Source organism: Embiotoca jacksoni, unplaced genomic scaffold (assembly GCF_022577435.1).
Source record: "Embiotoca jacksoni isolate LCO1_2020_lvr unplaced genomic scaffold, fEmbJac1.0.p SCAF_3, whole genome shotgun sequence".
In the NCBI taxonomy this organism is placed as follows: domain Eukaryota; kingdom Metazoa; phylum Chordata; class Actinopteri; family Embiotocidae; genus Embiotoca; species Embiotoca jacksoni.
The window spans coordinates 15,802,907-15,824,525 of NW_027185381.1; the positions used below are offsets into that span (position 1 = coordinate 15,802,907).

General features: G+C 42.7%; 1 protein-coding gene across 2 annotated transcripts in view; it reads right to left on the minus strand.

The window, feature by feature from the left end:
- igf1ra (insulin-like growth factor 1a receptor) overlaps positions 1–21,619 on the minus strand; it is a 70,418-nt gene extending 48,799 nt beyond the window's left edge. For both annotated transcript variants that reach the window (XM_069163542.1, XM_069163543.1), the window contains exons 1-2: positions 20,345–21,619; positions 11,196–11,759 (exon numbers count right to left, since the gene is read on the minus strand). In XM_069163542.1, the coding sequence (XP_069019643.1) occupies positions 11,196–11,759; positions 20,345–20,450 (670 nt within the window). In that variant the 5' untranslated portion in view covers positions 20,451–21,619. The remainder of the gene's footprint in view (positions 1–11,195; positions 11,760–20,344) is intronic.

Here is a 21,619-nt window from a genome sequence, read left to right on the forward strand (position 1 = left end):
AGGAACAACATTCTCATGTATTTAAAGTGGATTATGCATCGTTCTTCTCTCTTGCCCCCCTACCACACTAATGCATCCTTCCTGGCCGATCAAAGCTGGTATTTTTGACGTGCGTCTGCACTGTAGCTATGAGCAAAAAAACACAACTAGAGAGAGTCAAAGCAGAATGAAGTTTGAGGGGTTTTCCTAAACAGGAGCATCGGTGTCATTACCCCACACACAGGTGGAGGAAGGGAGGAAGAGAGAAAAAGGGTTGGAAGATAATACCATATATTATGCAGGAAGGTAGGTGGAATGCAATAACAAGCTTCTTACAAGCAAGTACATGTCTGGTCTGGAAATGTACTAACAACAGTACATATAGGACAAAAGAGTATCTTACTACTGGGGAGGGTCGAGACAACAGCTCAGCCACTACGCCTTTTCCCCTTGTTCCCCTTGTCATGACGCAGAGGTGTATTTTGACTTACTCGTCAACAGTAAGCCATGGCTTACTAAAAAAAGGAGAGGTGTAAGAGAACAAAAGCTAAAGCAAACTGGCAAGCGCAGCGTGGGTGGAGAGAAGGGAGGCTACGCTGAGTAAATGAGTGAGTAATAAAATATGAATGACAATGGGCCATGTTTACATGCAGGCTGTAGGCTAGTGTCTGTCATGTTTATCAGACAGCCACGGAGAGAGGCGATTTCTGATTCACACTCAAGTGCAAACAAGCCCCGCCTCTGTAATTGATGCACTAATGGGAGTGGGTTGGTGGTGGTGGGTTGTGTGCATGTGTGTGTGTGTGTGTGTGTGTGTGTGTGTGTGTGTGTGTGTGTGTGTGTGTGTGTGTGTGTGTGTGTGTGCGTGCGTGCGTGCATGCGTGCGTGCGTGCGTGGGTGTGTGGGGGGGTGGCGTTGGACTGAAGGGGGACGAGTCCAGACTGGGACTTCAAAGGCGTGCTGGACGCTTATCAACAAATGCGCTCTCATCAGACACAAGAGGGATGGAGCAGATGAAAGGAGTGCTAATGCACCGCCTCCTCCATCCCCATCAAGCCGTCCTTTCTGCTCTATCAGCAGACCTGATGAGCCAGACTGCCTTACGAGGGTGAGCTGTTTCGAAACACACACACACACACACACACACACACACACACACACACACACACACAAGACAAAAACACACATACAAGACAGGCAGTGGGTCAGTAAACAAGCTCATCATTTGAATAGCAGAGCCATCACTGGGACACACACGTTTTGCTTACAAGCCAACAAGGACAGAAACTCTGGAAGTGCTTTGGATGGAATCATAACAGCTACTGAGCTTATGTTTCAGCATATCCATCTCAATGGACAACTGAGTCAACTCCCTCTGATAATGAAGACTTTGTGAGGCAGTTGAAAGGTCAGGAAAAAGCTAGGAAGGGGACAAAAGTTGGAACTGTGTTGGTCAAACTGCTGTTTCAAGGTCAAGAATGAACTTTGATGCTGTTTCTTGGCTGTGAGGCCATTTATTAATTTAGATTTAGAAGTAACCAGGTTTTGCCATACAGTATCCCTCTGTGTGTTTTCTGCCATCACTCCAATACAATGAAGGTGAATGGAATTGTATTTCATGGCTCTCATCGCACTGAAAAAAAGCAGGTAGAATTTTAACATTATTCCCTGTTTGGACCCAGCCCTTGCCTAAATGACAAATCTCTCTGGTGATCTTATTATGGGTCAGCACTGTGTTGTCATGCAGGCTGCCTTGAGGGGGACCAACAGTGACAAAATTGTCCTGTCACCTTACCTTAGCCTATCTGCCACCACAGAGTCACGATAATCTTTAATGGCCTGCAAATCCAAAGCCAATTTAGTGAGGATGAATGAGGATAGTGGCAGCTCCCAGGTGACGCGGCCTTTCCCTCCCTTCAAGCAGCAAGCGGAGATAGAGCTGCAGTGGGAAGCTCTAGAGACCTCTATATTTATCTGACACAGTAACAAGCCGCTGTCTGACTGCTGCATGGTGCAATACAGCTGTACAGCTTTTCTTCCGCCAGCTCCCCCTGCCTTCCCCATCCCTTCTCAGACTCCGCTCCACTGTGGCCAATAATGAAGGAACCAGCAATGACCCGGCAACATGTCATCACTTTGGGCGTTGTCATGAATGGAATTGCATTTGCATCCACATCTACGAGAATAATAAAATACACACAAATTCTGATCAGCACTTCACACGCTGCTGGATTTCTTTACAGGAGGAGCCATATTTCAAAGCAGGAACCATAATTCATCCAGGGCCACCCCGATGCTAACAAAGCACCAACTGGTGGCCGAATGAGGCGACCGGCCAAGGAGCTGCCGGTCTGCCAAGAGAGCCATGCCAAGAGGGCTGGAGAAGGCAGAGGAGCCCCCAGCCACCTGTGCCCATTAGGCTGCGTGCTGACAACTGCACTGAGCCCTGGGGATCCCACCCAAACAAGATGACGAGAGGAAGAGGAGGCACCAGACAGGGTCAAGGTCAGTTTTCAGTCACCGACAAAAAGCAGACTGACGACGTCAGACAAGTTAGTCTACTTTATGGGTTGTTGACATTGAAAAGTTACATGGGGGAAGATTTGTAAAGAGCTGACACGATCAAAACTTTGTTTGGAGCTAATATAATGTCAATCCTCATGCTGGCACACAGAAAATGTGAAGAGAGGATTTGAGGGGAAGTGTGTGGTTGTCACAGGCATTTCATCTAGCTGTGTAATTCATGAGGTTTCCTTTGTAATTTTATGATGTCCTTTCATCTCCTCATTGTACACATGCTCCGAAAAAGAACAGACAGCAAAACACCGCTGGCACGCAGAGGCCTGCTTGATATCTCTTTTATAGATGCTGTGTACACAAATCACACACACACACACACACACACACACACACACACACACACCCATTAGATCCATGATTCATCCTGGGCTAAGCTGCTACAGGATACAATTACTGTTCTTTAGTTATTATACAAGAACTTTCCATAGTTGATGTAAGAAACTTTGATTGTACCTGCTGGATTATTTAGAGTTAAACTCACTTGGTCACAAACTTTAAAACAAAACACATCACACAACTACACATGGCCTAGGGAAGTGGATTGGTTTTCAAAGAAACACATTTCAGCCATGTGTGGAGGGAAAGGTAGAGGGAGCAGCTAAGATCCCCTCACGTCTCCTTACCACACACATAACGGGAAGAAAATAGAGGAGCAGTGTTTCTGTGACCTCAGTGAACCACACTAACTATTCTGGCAAAGCAGCATACTCTCCTCTCTCTGCGGCATGCCAGCGTACATCCTCACCTCTGCAGGAGAGAATTGTCAGCAGGAGATTTCTTTTTTTTCCGCTGTGGAATTAACCCCTGCTCTCAGAGCTTACTTGCAGGCATGGCACATTATCTCCCTGGAGCCACTTCCAAGCCAGCCCAGCAGTGAGTAAATGGCTGCTCTGGCCTGAGCTATATGGAGGAATAGAGCTGGGGCAGGCAGGCAGACAGAGACGCAGTTCAGGCGCCAAGGGCAGGCACAGGCAGCATACGCGGGCACTCGTCTCTCTCACCTCTCTGAGAGGCGTCACTAAGAGGCGGCGATAGCCCTCATCCTTCCTGCCATTTAGAGCGGGGCTGAGGGGAACCTACCACAGAGGGGCCCCATGGAAGTTATAGTATTCACGTAGATTTATGAATGAGCAGTGAGAGTAAAGGATGAGTCACAGCTTCCGAGTTGCACAGCCAGAAGGCAGCAGGCAGCCTATCACCAGAGGCACTGGGTAGCTCAAACAAGCATCAAACAGGCTGGAAACATATTACACACTGGGCTGACACTTACAGGCTCACATGCAGTCACACACACACACACACACACACACACACACACACACACACACACACACACACACACACACACACACATAGATGAACACAGCAGGCACAGTCACAGTGGGCACATGAAACCTGGGCACAAGTTGAGGAAAATTTGTCAAGAGGGATGGCACGTGAGAGAAAAGAGTGACTGTGTGTTTGGATGTGAGGGCAAGTGTGTCAGTCTGTCTCTTTGGAGGCTGGCAGCATGACACACAGGTCCTATTTTGGTCAATCAAGTCTACGAGAGAAAACCAAGGAAAAGAGGCTAATCTGGTAGTGCTTTGAGAGAAGACCTTTGTGGGCCACAGAGGACAGGAGTTGGATAAACTCACAGGGCTCAATGGACAATAAGGCCTGCTGTTCATACATGGACAATGACACACTGTATAACCATGTCATCATGACTTCGCAAAACTTTTCAAACTTGCAATCAAATTTAAATTATACCAAGAAAGACGCGGTTGTTGACATTAAAAGTCAGTAATGGCAGTTGACACGCGTCTGTGGCTTTTTACCGCACTCTGCTCAAGCAGTGAGGCAAATATAATATGTTACAATTTTGCAAGAAGCTCCAAACAAATTAAAGTGTGAGGAAAAAAGAATTCCACTCTGACCAATCACACCCCAGGCCTCTCAAAAGTCCAAAGGCAACCAATAAAACCAATCGAGCAGAAAAACTATTTGTAACCAAACTAAGTTTTCCCCCTTCGCCGTAAGAGGGCTCGGGCTCTGGGTACTCGGTGAAGAAGGTCTCCGTTTCGGGTGAATGTAGTAACATCAGCTGCTAACGGATCCTAAAAATGACATTTATGAATGTGACCTAGATGGGAGAAAATGTGGCAAAGGCCAGGGGAGAGAGTGAGAAGAAGGGAGGGTGGGCGCAGAGATGGAATGAGTGTAGACACTTGCACAAATACACACCAGATTATGAGAATGATCAGAATAAATGATATGTAATCTAAAACTGTGGTTAAAAACTTGGTAATATGATTAATTTACAATATATAGGCAATGCTGTAGATTAAAACAGTGTAGTAGTACTGTAAACCATGAAATGCTCCTTAAACTAACGAGTACTATAAAAAAAAATACAAGAAAGAAAATAGCCATATAATTTAACTATTATTTAAAAATGAATGAAAAAAATAATTTCCCCCATTTTCTGTCTGTCTTCACTGTTGCTGTCAATGAAGGCATAAAATCGTTAAAAAAAAATGCTTTCCATAAATACTGTTTATAAATGTGCTAATTTACCTTTGCAACCTATCAATGTAGACTTAATAAGTAATGCTGAAATCTGCAGACATTATTGTGGAAAATCCTTGACTGATTAAAAAATGTTGTTAGTTTGGAGACATAAAAGTTTTCTTCGACCACAACTGAGGAAGAAGAAGAGGAATGACAAGTTCCTTCCATTCTTTCTCCAACAAACTCACACATTGAAACCTATTTACAGCCGGTTGTCGCTTCTCTTGCCCTTGGACCGCTGTTTAAAGAGACAGAAGCTTCTGAGAATACAAAGAGAACAAAGGGCTGCCGTGAAGGAAGCTTTGTCTGCTTTCTAATGTATATATTTCAGAGGCACAGTGGAGTTGTAACGCTGTGCATCAATAGTCCCCGGTCCTCGTGGGAAATAATAAAGACAAGGATATGCACACATACACAGTGTCAGAGTTAACTGACAAGGAACAGTCTTATGTGTTGATTACGTCCTGCTGAAGGTACCCGAGGTCTACGCCATACTCTGCAGCAACGCTGAAATGCTTGGTACTAACCATGTACAACCACCTTTGTCAACTCTAACCATGTTAGTGGGTAACATGACGGATGTGATTATTCCATCGTTAGTCTGGTGGTTGTGGGAAGGCAGGAGTGAACGAGTCTGATCATCATCATCTCGTTGGCACTAACACTGGCACGCTGCCTGAACTTTGTACAAAATGGAGCAGAGCGCAGGCGGGTAGTTCATGTCCAGTGGAAGCAGCGGATGTATGGGCACTGAGTCACGGTGCTGAGTGTGCCCCCAGGAAAGCACCAGACTCTCAAGACTGGAATTTGAGCTTGTTTCTGTGTCCTGTCCCCACGACCGCAGGACTTTGATGAGCTCCAGAAAAGCCATTAAATATTTAAAGGCTTCCTCGTATCTGCTGTTGGATGTTGGTTAAACAAAAAATAATGGACATGATCATATGAACAAGCCCCACAACAACAACAACCATAGAGATAAAAATAGACCACACACACTGATCAGTCTGACTCCTTCTTATCGCAAATAAGACACAAACAGTGTCTCTATGGTGCTGCAAACATAGTCGGCACATACAGCCTGTGCTGTGCAGTGTATTTCCCCTTCTTTATCCCCTCACAACACCAATGACTAAGCCAGCAGGAATTTCTACCTTATATACTTAAAGGGGCAGACTCAGTTTATCCAACTTAACGTAGTGTACATGCTTTACACTGTACTAATTGTAACTATCAATACATGTAGCTCACGGTCAGCACAAACGGAGCATCATTTCTCTGCAGTTCAATCTCTGTAGAACTAATCTTGACAACAAGAAGTTTGATCTATGAGGTAGCCTCCGAAATCAATTGGCAAAAAACCTCTTAGGAACAAGGACTTGCATTCTGTTTTCTCTTAGATTAATTTATAGTTTCTTGTCAATAAGCATTGATTAGATAAATTAGCATAGAGCAAGGAAAAACGATCAAAATGGAAACAGAAATTCTTCTACCAGTTTTTAACAGTTAGTTAGCATATAACTATACAAGTTTAAAACAAGTCTTTAGATATTGTTTTTCTTACAAGAAGAATTCCCTATTTACTCCTTTTTTAGCAAAACACTACAGTGCCTAGCTGTTTAAGAAAATTGCTTTGTCTTATTCCTATGTGAAAGTATTTGTTTGTGACTCATTTTTAAATATTCATGTCTTAAGCAAGAGGTCAGAACGTAATGAGACGCAAACAAACAAACTGTTGGTCTTTCCAGGATATTCGAACATCGCCAGTGTTGTGCTTTATTAATGAGATTAATACAAGATTTTGTCTGCCTGTCAGAACTTGTTTACCCTGCAGTTACATCATCTAAAAAAAGGGTTTTCTCCTGCTGTGAAGTGGGCTCAGGTCAGAGCACTTAGACCAGAGATATCAAGTAGGTCTTTGGCAAAGAGGGAGTAAACATATTATCAAATGCAAAAGTCTCCCAGGCAGGTGGGGAGCTCTCCCAACTGCAAGGGCTCCAAAATGCTTTTGCTTGGCTGAGTTTCTTCTGGGTTCAGTACAAGGACACACAGGGCAAAGACTCTGTGGCAAAACAGGACAGCAGGTCTCCTTATGTTCAATTTTCATCTTTAACTTAAAGCTCAAGCTGACACTACATAACGGTAAACCCACTACACCTCTGTTTTGCATGTTTAACAGGCAAAGGCAGTTTTGGTTTTCACACATTTTGGTAACATTTTCACAAGCAGACTTGACTTACGACATGTATCTGACATTGCAGACATGACGTTCCTTCAAATCAGACAGGCTAAACGTCTGATAAGGGTTGAGAAACTAGACCAGAGTGCCTGCAAGGCTGACCCTACAATAAGCCTATATTCTATTACATAAAGAAGACATGTGAGCTATGTGAGAACCAGCAAGTACGAGAGCGTATGCCTCCCTGTGGAGCTATGAAGACTAACCTGCCCTGAGACTGGGCAAGGAAACAACAGCATGCTCCCTGCTTGCTCATCTGCCTAATTATAACAGCCTCTTGTCTATCTGGCTTTGGCTCAGGTCCAGCAGCAGAGGGCAGGCCTGTCTGCCACAAACACAGAGACCTGAGGAGGCTATTTGAACCAGGCTAGACGCCTTTTAGTCACTGGATCCCCGATAACTCCAAGCAAACAGCGTGCAATGTCAAAGGATCTAGGGCCTGGCCAAACAAGCCGGTTAGTTGTGACCATTGTGTGAGTGAGAGAAGGCCCCCTACAAGTAAACAGTGGAGAGATATCTGAGCCGGCGCTGTTAACAGCCCCTGATAAGCCCTGTAGAAAAGAGCGAGGTGAAAATAGAAGAGGAAACACCAGCAGAACAACTGACAAGGACAATCAGAGATGAGGCTGAGGCTAAGTGAAGTGGAGAACGCCAGTGAGGAAGAAATGAACAGACAGCATGTACAAAGTGGGGAAAGCAACAGCGGGGAAGCCGAGGAGGATATACGAGGAGGTATGAGGGGTTAAAGGAGGAGGAACGAACGAAAAACAATGGGAGGGACGGGCATTTTTTCAACACTCTGAGCACTGCCCTTCGAGAGCTCGCCGTCAAGCTTGTATACTTGACATTTGTCTGACATTTCCCCTCGTTGCCCCCCCCCCCCCCCCCCCCCCCCTCCTGTGTACGGCTCCTCAGTAAGGGCCTCTCTATGCATCACTGCCTGCCCCTAAAAAGTACCCAGAACCTCTGATCCAATCTGCACTTCTCAACACAGTCACTCCCACTCCCTTCTGTCCACCCATAAGTACAGCATTAACCTGGCCTCTTCTGTCCAGCATCATATTAACATTCCCTTCTTTGCAGGCTGATCTAATACACCCCAAACTGTTGTTGGAAACATGTGGACGTTTTTTTGTTGCTCTGTGAAGCACCAGGAGGCCCAGAGGCTAAAGTAGTGAGCTCGGCAGACAGGACTCCCTCCCCATGTAGTGTAATTAAAGAGGAGACCAGGCCGTATTGACTAGAAAAACCACTGCATGCCCTTGAAGGAACATCTGTACTGGAGAAAAACAAGGCAATTATGCAGAGGGGTGGAGGGAGGAGAGAGGAATCTTAAGCAGGAAGGAGAGAAACAGACACATCAAGCCTTTAAAAAAACAACAACACAAAGACAGGCATGAAGCCTGGAATATTAAGAGACATCTCTGATCTGTTCTAGCTTCATTCTGTCCTTATTATTGCTTCAGTAACTCCTCCTTTTTCAGAACCATGCAGCTCTCTGAAGCCTTTATCTGCAGCCTTGAGACCTCACAGCCCTCTAGATGAATGCATTTACCCTGACCTCTGCCTGGGCCTTTGAGAGAAGTGAACTGGCTCAAACAATACTCTTGCTCTGCCTTTCAAGTCCGCTGTGCGAGAACAACAGAGGGCTTCGCCGCAAAACACCACATTGTGTCTACTGTGGGACTGAACAGGCGACTGCATCTTTCACAATGTGGCATTTTGTAAATGTGCACATTTGGGAAAATGTTGTTTTGTTTTTTGAAAGATATTCATATAACAGCACAACATTTTTAATCCACATTGCCAAATGTATATAGATCAAACAGCTGACAAGAACACACAAGGAGCTCCAGCAGGTCTCTGCATCCATTGAATAAACAGAGACACAAACAAAAAACACTGTAGCTTTTCTATAGACACAGACATGGTCACTAGGGAAAAAAACACAAGCTTGATTTCCACTATTTGTTCTGAGGGTCCCTGAGGGGTGAAGGAGGGTGGTGTTTGAGACTTCAGACTGAGCTTGGGAGCTGAACACAGGTCTTAAGAAAACAAAAGAGGGGAAAAAGGGGGGAGGGGGTGTAGAAGGCACTTTTTCCCACCATTATTGATGATAGGACAATTAAAATGGCACACAGCAAGCGTCATGTTCAAACTCATCGTTTTCCCCACAAATAAGTACCTGTGTGTCAGTGAGTTATGCTGCAATTTGGCTATTCTGACTCCAGAAAGAGGGAAATATTAGCAATTCCTTATCATACTGTGAAAACATAAATAAATAAAGGAATATACTACACAATGCCAAATCTGAGACATCAGCCATTTCACTGACACACATAAATTATGTCTGCTAACAATCAAACCAAAGCAGCAAAAAAAATGGAAGGTCATGTCTAATTACATCCTGTAATGAGCAGATAACAGCCCTTTCAGTAACAGTTTCTTTACATATAAGTTTTGTCACTCTTTTGTGATGCTTTTCATACAGATGCATTGTGACATTATGGCAGTATTCATGCACAATAATTATTTTAAGAATGTGGTAATTGAGCACAAATAATTTTGCATTGGAGATAAACTGTAGGTCAATAGCCTATTTTCTATTTTTGTCACTACCATTTCAACTGTCTTCACGGAGTTATTTTTAAGTCTAGTCTGTGAAAGAATTTGACCCTCTGATAAAAACATTCAAGGGCCCCGTTTGTATTCGAAGAATAATATATGTGACCCTGACTGCAACCTTGAAAAAATATTCATGACCCTTCCCTCAGAAACCGTGGAGAAAAGTTAAAAACAATGTATGGAGGGCCTGAGGAAACAACTGAAAGCTTGATATTGTCAACGCAGCTGCATAAATAGCAAAACAGGCGAGAAACTTGATATAAAACCATAAGGAGAATGGTTGGATTATGCCAAAAAGCAATATAACGTTTCTAGTGGAAGCCTCAGCAACAGCTCAGCTTTGGCTGCGTGTGTCAAAACATGCTGCGGGACACTTTTGTAGGGGCTCGAACGGCCTTATAAAATAGTTTTTTAAAAGCATGAGGAAGCTGATCTAGTTGTCCCAATTTCTAATCTAAAAGCACACGTTGTCTCGCACTCTGAAATCTGTGAAAAAGACAGTGAAGATAATGTTACCACAAGGTGCTACACTCACCGTAAGTGCTGTATGAATAACTGAGGCAAACTGAGTGTCAAATGCACACAAGTGAATGAATTCAGACCTGCAGACTGAAAGGAATTCAACATTTAATATATAGAAATGATATGACCGGCTCCTGAACTGTTTTAAAAAATGCATGACCCTACTGCTGGGCCAAAGTTAAACAAAGATGACCCTCCCCCAGATTCATCAATATACCCCTTTTCATAAATTGCAAAATGTCCCCCAGGCAAATATTTAGCTGACATGGTCCAGACAGGTAGACTACCTCATTTCTTGGCAGGGCAGCTTTAACCTCAACTGAGTATGCCTTTCTAATACCTGGTGCTCTATATTGCAGCCATCCTTCACTCCACAAATAGCCTGATCTAACGACAAGGTCTCTATAATGAACAGGGAGGAAATGTTTGCACTGGCCCATGGACAATCCTGCTGCCTGACGGAAATGAAGGAAAAACCCTGCATAGATTCATGGGATTTGTTCGCTGGTGAAGAAACGCACAATTTCAGAATGTTTGTGAGACTGGAAACCACCGACCGAGATCAAAGCCACATCTGCACTTACTCTACTTGTATTGCAAAGTCTTACACAAACACTGCCGTGATTAAAATTAATTTAGCAAACGTCATTCTCTTTTCTGAGACAGGGTATGAAATAAAACACCAGAGAGTTCAGGTTACCTTTCTGGCACTGGTTGGAGGTCCAGCAGCGGTAGTCGTTGTTGTCTTTGAAGGACGTCCTCTGACACAGAGGGTTATCCTCCATGATGCCTGGGCAGACATTGTCACACTCCTTTGCCTTCTTATTCCCATTGATAACATTGTTGAACTCAGCATCCATAATAAGAGACCAGTTCACCGAGTCCAAGTAGCAGAGCTCAGGGTTCTTTTCGATCCGCATGGCTCCTCGCGTGATGTTCCTCAGGTTGTACAGGCCAATGTCCTTCAGGCTGGTCATTTCGTATATCACCAGTGCGTAGTTGTAGAAGAGATTGCGCCCACGGATGACACTCAGGTTGGGGAAGAGCATGCTGAGGCTATCCAGGCCCGAGACTCGAAACAGCAGCAGGTATTCGGTGATGACGGTCAGCTTGGGGAAGCTGAGGTGGCGGAAAACATCCTGGTGGATGTTGGCAGTCTTGTCGTTGATGAGGAGGATCTGCAGGTAGCCCTCCACTACTGTGCAGTTCTCAAGACGCTTGAATTCACTGATGTCATTTCGGATGTCGATACTCGGGCCACAGACTGAAAGGCACAGGGACACGTCACATGAGGATGCATTTTATTACTCTTGATCAACAAACACATCATCCGAAATGACACTGACAATAGAGTGTAACAGTTTTACATTTGTATCAGAAATGAATGCCGCACCAGGGTTTGCTGCAGGATACAGCAACACTACATATAGATTAGCATCTAAGATTACTTTGGCCTAAAGACTTTTAATTATCATAATCTTTTTGAAACATATAATCCTGTTAGTTAAGATGGTAAGGCTGGTACTTTTCTGGCAGTATGTCATACACACATACAAATAATACAGAGAGCAGGACTGGGATACCAAGTTCCTACACTATATGAAAGAAGTTAATTTATTCTCAGGAAGGTATTCTTTATGCTAAAAAGGAAAGAGATCATCGGGGCGATTGGCTGAGGTGAACACATTTCCAATAAAGAGGTGGGGGGAAATATTCAGTTTCACTGGAGGTGCACAAGTTAATATGTAGAAACACCCTCTGTATGATTAGCAGACGTAAACCCTGTCTTTCCCTGTAAAATGTTGTGTCACCTCAGATAACCTCCACACATAAATAAGCCGATTCTCTGTGCTCTGGAAACAACACTTGAAACCACAGTGCCTAAGCGTCTGCTGACGCTGACTGACACACACACACACACACACACACACACACACACACACACACACACATTAGCAACAAAGCCGCCATTTAATTATTGATGACAATCAACTCTCCCGCAAATAATGCCTATCAAGACTACACCAAATTAAACTATGTAACATACAAAAGGTAAATTCTTACCAGGTCAAACATACCGTCATGCGTGTCCTCAAACAACAGTATTTGAACACATTTTGACACAAATGTAAAGACAACAGGGACAAACTCGTGAGCAGTGGGTGGCAGCCGTGAGTTATGTCATTAGGCAGCCATCATAAAACATTAAAAACAAAAAAACAAATGCAGCCCATCGTGGGAAATAAAGTTTTCTGGCATGACTGTTAGTGGCCATCATCCAAATACTACCTAATATCATTGTTTAATGCAGTAGCATCCTGGAATTGTCACTTCCGGCTGCAAAGGCCTCTGCTGCTGCTGCTGCTGCTGCTCAGAAAACGTGTCTCACTTTAATACTGGACGAAAGATAGACTGAACTCAGAAGATCCAAAACCCTTTTTTGTCTGACTTACTTTGAAATGTTTGCATTTGCACTTCTTAGCTTTTCAGCTACTTATTAATTACTTTTATATCGCCTAACTATTTACCACAGACCATTTACGCAGCACTAATGTTGACTGTTGACTCAATTCGGCCTACTCTTATCCTCCTTAATCCATTTATCCAATGGAGTCAACTGGTTTTACATTCTATCTTTCAGTCATTTGTCCAATAATTGTACCCATCCAAAACCATTTATTTTTTACTTTTAGCTATTTCAACCATTTAGTTAATTTTGCTTTTTCATCCATAGCCTATTGCAAAAAAAAAAAAATCAAAATGTTTAAAATAAAATAAAATTTCTATTTCTACAAATTTGATGAGCTACTGCACAATTCTTTCTCATACCGCAATACAACAGCAGAACCACCTGGGGTAAAATCCTGGGGTGGCTGTGAATTGTGTAAATAACAAAAAGCTAAAGGTTCTACTGCAAGGACATATAAAAAAAAATCTCTCAATTCCCTTATATTGCATCTTAAATATTTATATAACCATAAATGATTTATTAAGTTTGTAGCTACATTCTGAAGCTAACAAATTGCATATTATTTAGAAGTGTTCTAAAAGAAGGTTCAACAATCAGAACAGGAAATGCCTTGACATATGAGCTCCTTGGTTAAACCTGTTATGTTCTTACAAGGGCTTAGGACGCTGCTGCGATGAGCGTGTCGGTCAAAGTGCCTGTCCAGCAAGACAGACAGACATGTTTTCAATAAAAGACCTGATCCCTGTCAAAACACTGGTTAATCACGTTAATCCTAAGAAATTGATCTGCTTTCAAAATGTCTCCACAAGTGAATTAACTCCACTTCAGTAGTGACAAAAAAAAATAAAAAAAAAATCCATGTTTGATGTGCTTTGTTCAAACTATTCTGCCAAAAATAGAAGCCGCATTGTTTATTGGGATGAATGGGCTATATTTGCTCCTGTCAGGGTGTTTCACTTCTCCAAATTTAGAACGGAAACAATTACTCCAGTAGCAAATAGTATTTGCTTTCCCCAATCAACACCAATGCCCCTGGGCTCCACTTGTGAGCCATCGAGCTGCATGTCTTCTTTGTTTCATTGAGAATTTTCTTCCAGCTTCTCCAGCAGCCGCGGAGAGAGGGAGGAGGGGTGGAGCCACTCAAATACAAAGACTAATTTGTTTGTTAGTAAAGAGAAACTCTAGGCCCCACTTCCTGATGAGGGCATTTATAAAATCGGGGCGTCTGGCCGGGGGAAAGAGTTCTGCCAGGCGTAGCTATCAGAGGCCATCCTGGTGTCAGCATTGACAGTATTTCTGCATGTTGTAAAAGCCAAGCAAATATCCCAGAGTATCTAAAATTGATTTACACTCAAAAAAAAATGTTGGAACAGGAAGGAAGAAAGAAAGGAATGACACAAACTTCCTCTTTGTGATCCCCTTGTTCTGCTCATTAGGCATGTTAAGTACCAGGAATTCCAATCATTTCCTTGCAAAAGTGAGAAAGATGTTGCCTCAAACTAAGCCTCCAGGCTTCTCTGATTATTGCCAGTCAATACATTTGTTGCAAAGACAACAATGCTTAAATAAGATTTAGCTACCAAATCCTTTATTCATTATAACTTCAAAAAGATATATTTCAGCGCCAGCATCCAAGTAGTGATAATCCTGGATACATGTGTCTGTCTCTCCCTCCTGTGTCTCTTTGCTCTTCACACTGCTGAGTAAACACTCATATCTCCACAGCCTAATGGGATCCATCGGCTCATGTTTATGATTGATAAACCTTGCCCTGGCCCTCTGTGGAAATGTCATCACACAAACACACCTGCAAAAGCACAGTCAAACATGACCCCTGCGCATGTCCGTCAAATGAAGCCAAGGCTAATGGTCACTATTTATCTTAACGTCACATAAAGTCTGATTCAGATCCAGTAAACATACTCGGTGCGTAAATAAACATCATCTCAGTTTTGGCTGACAGAGACATAAGATTGAAATCTGGACCACATGCCGTGCCGTTTATCAAAAGGGCGCAAACTGAGCATTCTGGGAAAGCACTTATATCCTTTACCAGACAACCAGCTGTAATCTCCAGGAAGGTTATGAGTCAAGATTCCTGACTCCCGTGTTCTGGCGTAGGTCCGTGCTTTTTGGCCTTCCTTTTACGTGAGGTTTTTAGGGTCCTAAAACTCTTGCAGCAGTTGCAGAGATGCTAAGGTGCTGTGTGCCTAGTGCAATACATAAAGATGATATAAAAAGAAGAAAAATTTAAAAGTCTCACACTGGACAATGATCCTGGAAAAATGTCGTATATCTACTTAACCCTCGTGTTGTCCTTGGGTCAAAATGACCCGCAGCTGTGTTCAACCAAGTTCTATTTTATTTCTATATTTTTATATTTTTTTTTTGGGATCATTGGTCATCATTCTTTAAAGAAACCCTCACAGCCTCCTTGTCACCAATGATTCCAAAAAATATGAAAATAAAATAGAAATTGGTTGAACACAGCTGCGGGTCATTTTGACCCAAGGACAACACGAGGGTTAAGAAATTATTTTAAATAGACAGAAAACCCACTACCAAATTGTCATCATTTACATTTTTGCCTATTGTTATTGATTACTATCCACTCATATTTTTAACATTACATTTTTTTAAATATTTTGGGTCCGGATCCCAAAACGGAGAATTTAAAGTTCAGTAAGTATTTTAAATATGTTTCTTGGATGAACTTATGCATCTTGTTGAAAGGAGACTGTTAAAGTGTCACATATTGGGGTTAAAGAATATATTCAGACCAAAGCAACTGAGGAGTCATAATTATGCAAATTAATTTGACATTTCCTTCTAGATTATGAGCAACCACAAAGAATCTGGTTTTATTTATGAGGTGCACATGAACCAAAAGCTGCACTGTTAAGAATTCACTCTGTGAAATGTGCAACTGTTAAAAAAATAAATAAATAAAAAAAAAAAGAAAGAGTCAGGTTTGGAAATGATACGAGTCCTGAAGTATATTAACATCAAAATCAAAATTTAGTTCTGGTTCAAGCAGTGAGAGAGCTGGTTACAGAGCAGTCATAGCCACTTGCACCTGCCACATCATCTGGCTCTAATCCGCAGCATACTGGAAGTCATCTGACCAGCGGTCTGGTGGGCCACTTCCACTCAGTGGACCTCACTTCAAACACTGAGGCTCAGATATCACCAAAACCCCAAACAGTAACACTACACTCCCCATCATAACAACTGTCACACAAGGACTCCCCCTCTGTAAAATGAGAGTAGAGGGCAGGAGGTAACATACTCCGTGTTTACATGCACACTAGAAGTACATAATAGCAATATGGTTTGCAGGGAGCTGATTTATATAAAATAATAATTTCTTTGATAAAGGGTTGATGACTGGAAGGATGTGTGAAAGCTTTCAAAATGAGCATTAAATTAATTTACGAGGACTTTATTTGAAGTGCCAATGACCATTATTATGTTGAAGCATGAATGTCTTTTTGGAGTCGTCTCAAAAATATTTGTTCTGCCACCAGCTGTGCAGTTGTTTTTGTATAGAAACTCAAGTTTGTGTGAAGTTCACTCCATGACCTTTCTGACATGTGTAAAATCCATAAAAGAAAGTAAATTATATGATCAAACAAAAATAAAGGTGTTACGCCTCACTGAATATGTGCGTCTAAGAAAATCAAACAGAGATCTTGTCAGAATGCCTCAATTTGGAGCTCTCGGCAAAACTACCTGCTGCTTTTTTGTGCTAAATTTCAGCAGAGAAATGTTCTTTTTTATCACAAATAAGCAGATGAAGCTCTAACTAAATGATAAACACAGTACAATGACAAGGTTTCTCGCTGTGATTCTGCAAACACCACAGAGAATAATCTTTGTCTGATTAATTCTTCATTGAGGATGGATCCACGTTCAGTTCTTAACGAATAGCTTTCAACTGATAAAGCCGGTGCCATCCATTAGGAGAGCTAACATTTGCAGTCATCTCACAAACTGTAAAATACTCTGTGGGCCATTAAACCACCGGCCGATGATGATGTATGTGCGGTTGGCCAGAGACTGCATTTGAGCAAATCCAACAACGTGCCACTTGACATGAAGTGTTTAATTAAGCATTGTAAACCTCAGCTGGCAGCATGGAGGGGCTGTAGGATAGCATTCGACTGCACTCTCACAAACTAGCCCAGTGACACACTTTCACATCCTTACTCAGGGGCACGCCACTGACTCAGGCTGTCACGCCAAGTCCTGCTGCAGTGCACACAGAAAGCTGCACAATAAACTCACATGAAAACACTCATATAAATACACACACACACACACACACACACACACACACACACACACACACACACACACACACACACACAGACACGTGGGTCAGGAGCACTATGGCTACACTTTTCTACCGGGGGTGTGACAGTGCATTCCTGCATCGGGGCCAGGCAGATGTGGGGGGAAGGGGGCGCACGCTGGAGTTGAGAGGGGGCCACGGTGTCGCCACAGTCACAAGGAGGTGCCCCTTATAGTACAGACTGACAACAGCTATATCTGCGCTACTTGCACTGTCATGACATGGGGGAGCTGGACTGCAGCATGCCATACCCCAAAGGGTGGCTGTCAAACACAATGCTCACTGGCGTTTGATTATTTATTCCGCCATTCAGGTTTTCCGGAGCAACATGTTCTTTCATAAATAACTGAACAGGAACACCGGTGTGCCCTCATGGAACAGGACAGAGGGTGCCTGTACTCACACAACCCCTGCACCAATGTTGTTGGTGACATATCTATTTATAACTCTAATAGTAGTGGTGCCAAGTGACGAAGTTGGGCGCATTAGTCTATAGCTACAGGAGACCGCTCCGTGCGAACAGCAAAAGCCAATAAAACAGTTCACAAACTCACTACTATTCCAATCAACAAAACCAAGTCTGTTTCTCTTGCAAGTGTATTTTTGCACAATCTATTTCCAAACACCGAGTCTCTATCTCCCTCGCTCTCTCTCTCCCTTTCAGAGACTTGTTTGCCGCATACTTGGAAGCCATGGCATGGAAAGTTTACAGCGGTGGGAGTTAAAAGGGAGCGTAATTACATTTTATTGGTGTGGACAGATTATCAAAACGAACAGAGCAAAGAAAGTTTTCAACCCCTAATGGAGCTCTTGGATATCTGTGATTTTCCATAAAGTGATGATAGAAGCTGGAAATTCTGAACCTCTGCAGCCCAGTGAAGTAAACATCACCCTCAAGTGATAAGTCGGTGAGACCAATACTTGATAGTCCCCACTGTCTTTGTCACTGAATTCTTTGTTCTGGAAGGCTTGATGTATAATACACCACAGGGCATCAAGATCTGAGGGCGACGACTTGTCTCCCAGACCCCAACTGCGTTCATGGGTCTCTCACTGAGCTCAGAGGGATTCAAAGAACACGGCTGTGGTAGGACCACTGGTCAATAGGACTGATTTAAGCTTTTCCTTCTATTTGAATGCTAATAGAGGCCAGTCGCCATGTCTCCTTCCCATGTCAGGATGTATCCACTATGTCTTCTCAGGAAACAAGTGAGTTAGTTAAAACGAATGTGACTTAGCTGGCAAACACACTCAAGTCAAGCCACGCAATCCTAACACACAAGCACGATCTCTGGGCTCAAGGCGGAACGATGCACGAAGAGAGGTGTTCAAAAAGAAGCAGGCGAAGGAGCAACTTCTGGTGTCAGACGGGTCAGATTAACAGAAATGTGTCATATTTAAAAAAAACATCATGACTCTGACGTATAATGGAATAATTATTACTGAGAGAAATATATCCAGAGAAACAAAAAAAACAATGTTTGGAACTAAAACTCGCTTTTCGATCAACACTAATCCACTGAACATAACTTGTTGTTTTGTTTTACTACACTAAATATTTAGTTCTCAGACAAAAAGCATGAATTTGCCAAATCATTTAAATAATCCAATTGGTGTTGGCTTCAAGTTTTTTAAGACGATCAAGTATTTTATTTTCCCAAGATGGTGTTTATAGAGTTTTCATTGAAAAGCTAAGACATCAACACCAAGCAGCGGCACACTAACATTATATACACTGTATAATATCCAATAAATAGAGAGGCAACCCTAATTTACCTGCATTAATCAGTTGTTCTATTTTAGCTTTGGCAAAAAGCAGCCTGGACTCTGGCAGCCCATGATGCATTGGATAAGATTGGATGAAAAGACTTGACATATACTTGCTGAAGCACTTATGAACGCATTTTAAGTCTTAAAAACAAACTGAGATCAGTGTGTACAAAAATGAGCAGAAGCTGAGACATTTTAAATCATTACAAGTTTGAAAAGTGTCTTTTTAGGGGTAATTCAATGAGAAAATAATTATCTCTGGTTCCTACCGTTTATAAAACACTCAAAGTGAAGACCTAGCAGAAAAATAAAATAATTTAAATCTGAAAACATATCTATCCTCACCTTCATCGCTATTGAAAAGTGTATGTTTAAATAGCCAGGTTTAACATTTTGTAAAGACAAAAGGGAAACCTTTTCAAGTTTCATATACTTTGTTGTCAGTCATTTGTCGTGTTCCATGAGTCTAAAAATGCGCGGTGTTAAAGGTGGATTGAAAACAAGCTTAACTCAGGTGCTCCTGTATTTCAAGGCTTGTGTTAATTGGCACAATTCTGACAAGACTATTGATGTACGGTTGTTCGACAATGAAGACATTTTCCATCACGTTAACTGTTCTTCATTCTAGTCGGTTGTTTATTCTATATTTGTGTATTCATGACTGCGTGTTTTTTTTTTTAAGAAGCAGAGGATTGCGTGATTTTGGCTGTTCATGCGCAGCGACGCCACACTACGAAATGCAAAATGGCCACATGGTCGTAGTAACCTTCAGCTCTGCTCCCTGGATTCATCCTCTGCTTCCTCGTGTAACGTCAAAAATCCTGTCGGCGTGTGCTCAGTATTCTCCCCCCCCCCCCCCCCCCCTCCTCCCCAGTTTCTAAATCAACGGTACTGCTTCGTCAAATCAGATGATACTACGCACAATAGTAATAATGTTGGTTATTTGTGTTCACCTACTGACGCCACACGGTCCTCTCCAGTTAATATATAAGTAACATGCACGACTCGGTGCGCTAAAAGCTCAGCAGGTTTGTCGGATTCAGTCACTGAATCCAAATATAATATCCTTCATTATTTTGTAAATAAATGTGGCATTTATATTAATGCATTCCAACGCCTATTCCCCTCCAGTCAGGCACAAGGCTTGTTTACAAGAGGTTAAAATGTGTTTCAAAAACACATATTACAGCCCACTTCAAGGCCTTCCTCCTGTTTAAACAATAAACTTGAAGAAAATATTATAATAAATACTTACTCTCTCCATATGTGGACCATATGCAGGTAATGGAGACAGACAGCATCAGACCCCAAAACCAGGTCGGGCTATCCATCGGTGTTTCTGATCTCCTGCTCCTGAACATTATTTTCCTCTTAAAAACAAAAACAAAAAAAAAAACAAACAAAAAAAAAAAAATCCGGGGTCTAAAACTAAACTAAAAATAATTAGGTTATACGCATCAGCTCCTAAAAAGTGCTTTATTGTGAAAAAAGTTTACAAAAAAGATGTGTCTGCAGCCCAAAACGCTACTCTGGTAGCCTGCAAATGCGTGGTCGCTTGTCCACTTGGGTTTGCTCTAAAACAATATCAATAAATGTGTTCAAATAGTTGGAACAGGGAATTCCTTTGAGAAAAAAGAAAAAAGAAAAAAAAAAAAAAAGACTAAAACAGTCTGTTATTTTTGCCAGTCACAGGATACTTTGACGTTGGCTGGTATGGCACAGAAGCCAGTGATTTTACTGGATAAATGATGGTAATCCCCATCTTCATTCTCCATCTCTTGAAAACAGCAGTGCGCGTACAGTGCGATCAGGCCTGGCAGTAAGACTAGAAATATCAGACTAAATTAAATTATTTGTAGCCTTTACCACCATGGTAATATAACGCCAGAGTCGCTCACAAGAATCCCCCTGTGAATGACTGTGGATAAGGAGAAGCTGGTGTGTGTGTGTGTGTGTGTGTGTGTGTGTGTGTGTGTGGGGGGCGGGGGGGGGGCAGAAAACACGTCCAGATCCACAGGGGTGGTGGCTGGCTGGGAGGTTGAAAAATGAATGAAAAACCTTTTTGCCTATACCATTCAGCCAGCACAGACCCTCGATCCCCACCAACCAGTCCTGGCTCGCAGTGAGAAGTCGTTGTGTTTTTTGTTGTTGTTGTTGTTGTTGTTGTTGTTGTTGTTTTTTAAACCAATTTTCCAGCTCCTCGGCTCGGACTTATCTCTGTCGTCAGTCGGGATTTGCAGCTGAAAGAAAATACCAGACTTGTGCCACGCAAGAGAATGGGTCTCCAGCGCTCCAGCTAGACGACCTCGGCTGGGGTGGGAGGGAGAATCCGTCCAAGGAGTTGCCCTTTAAGAATGCTCCTTGTTTTGTCTTGATCCTCGCACAAAAGAGAAAACAAAACTCCCGGTGCGCGTATATCCAGTGGCTGAAATCCTACGGTTCGCCCTCGGTTAATGCAGGCTGTGGGTCTCCGCTCCTCCGTGGAATCGCTGCTGTAAACAAGAGTCGGCTTCTCTCACGCAGAAACACA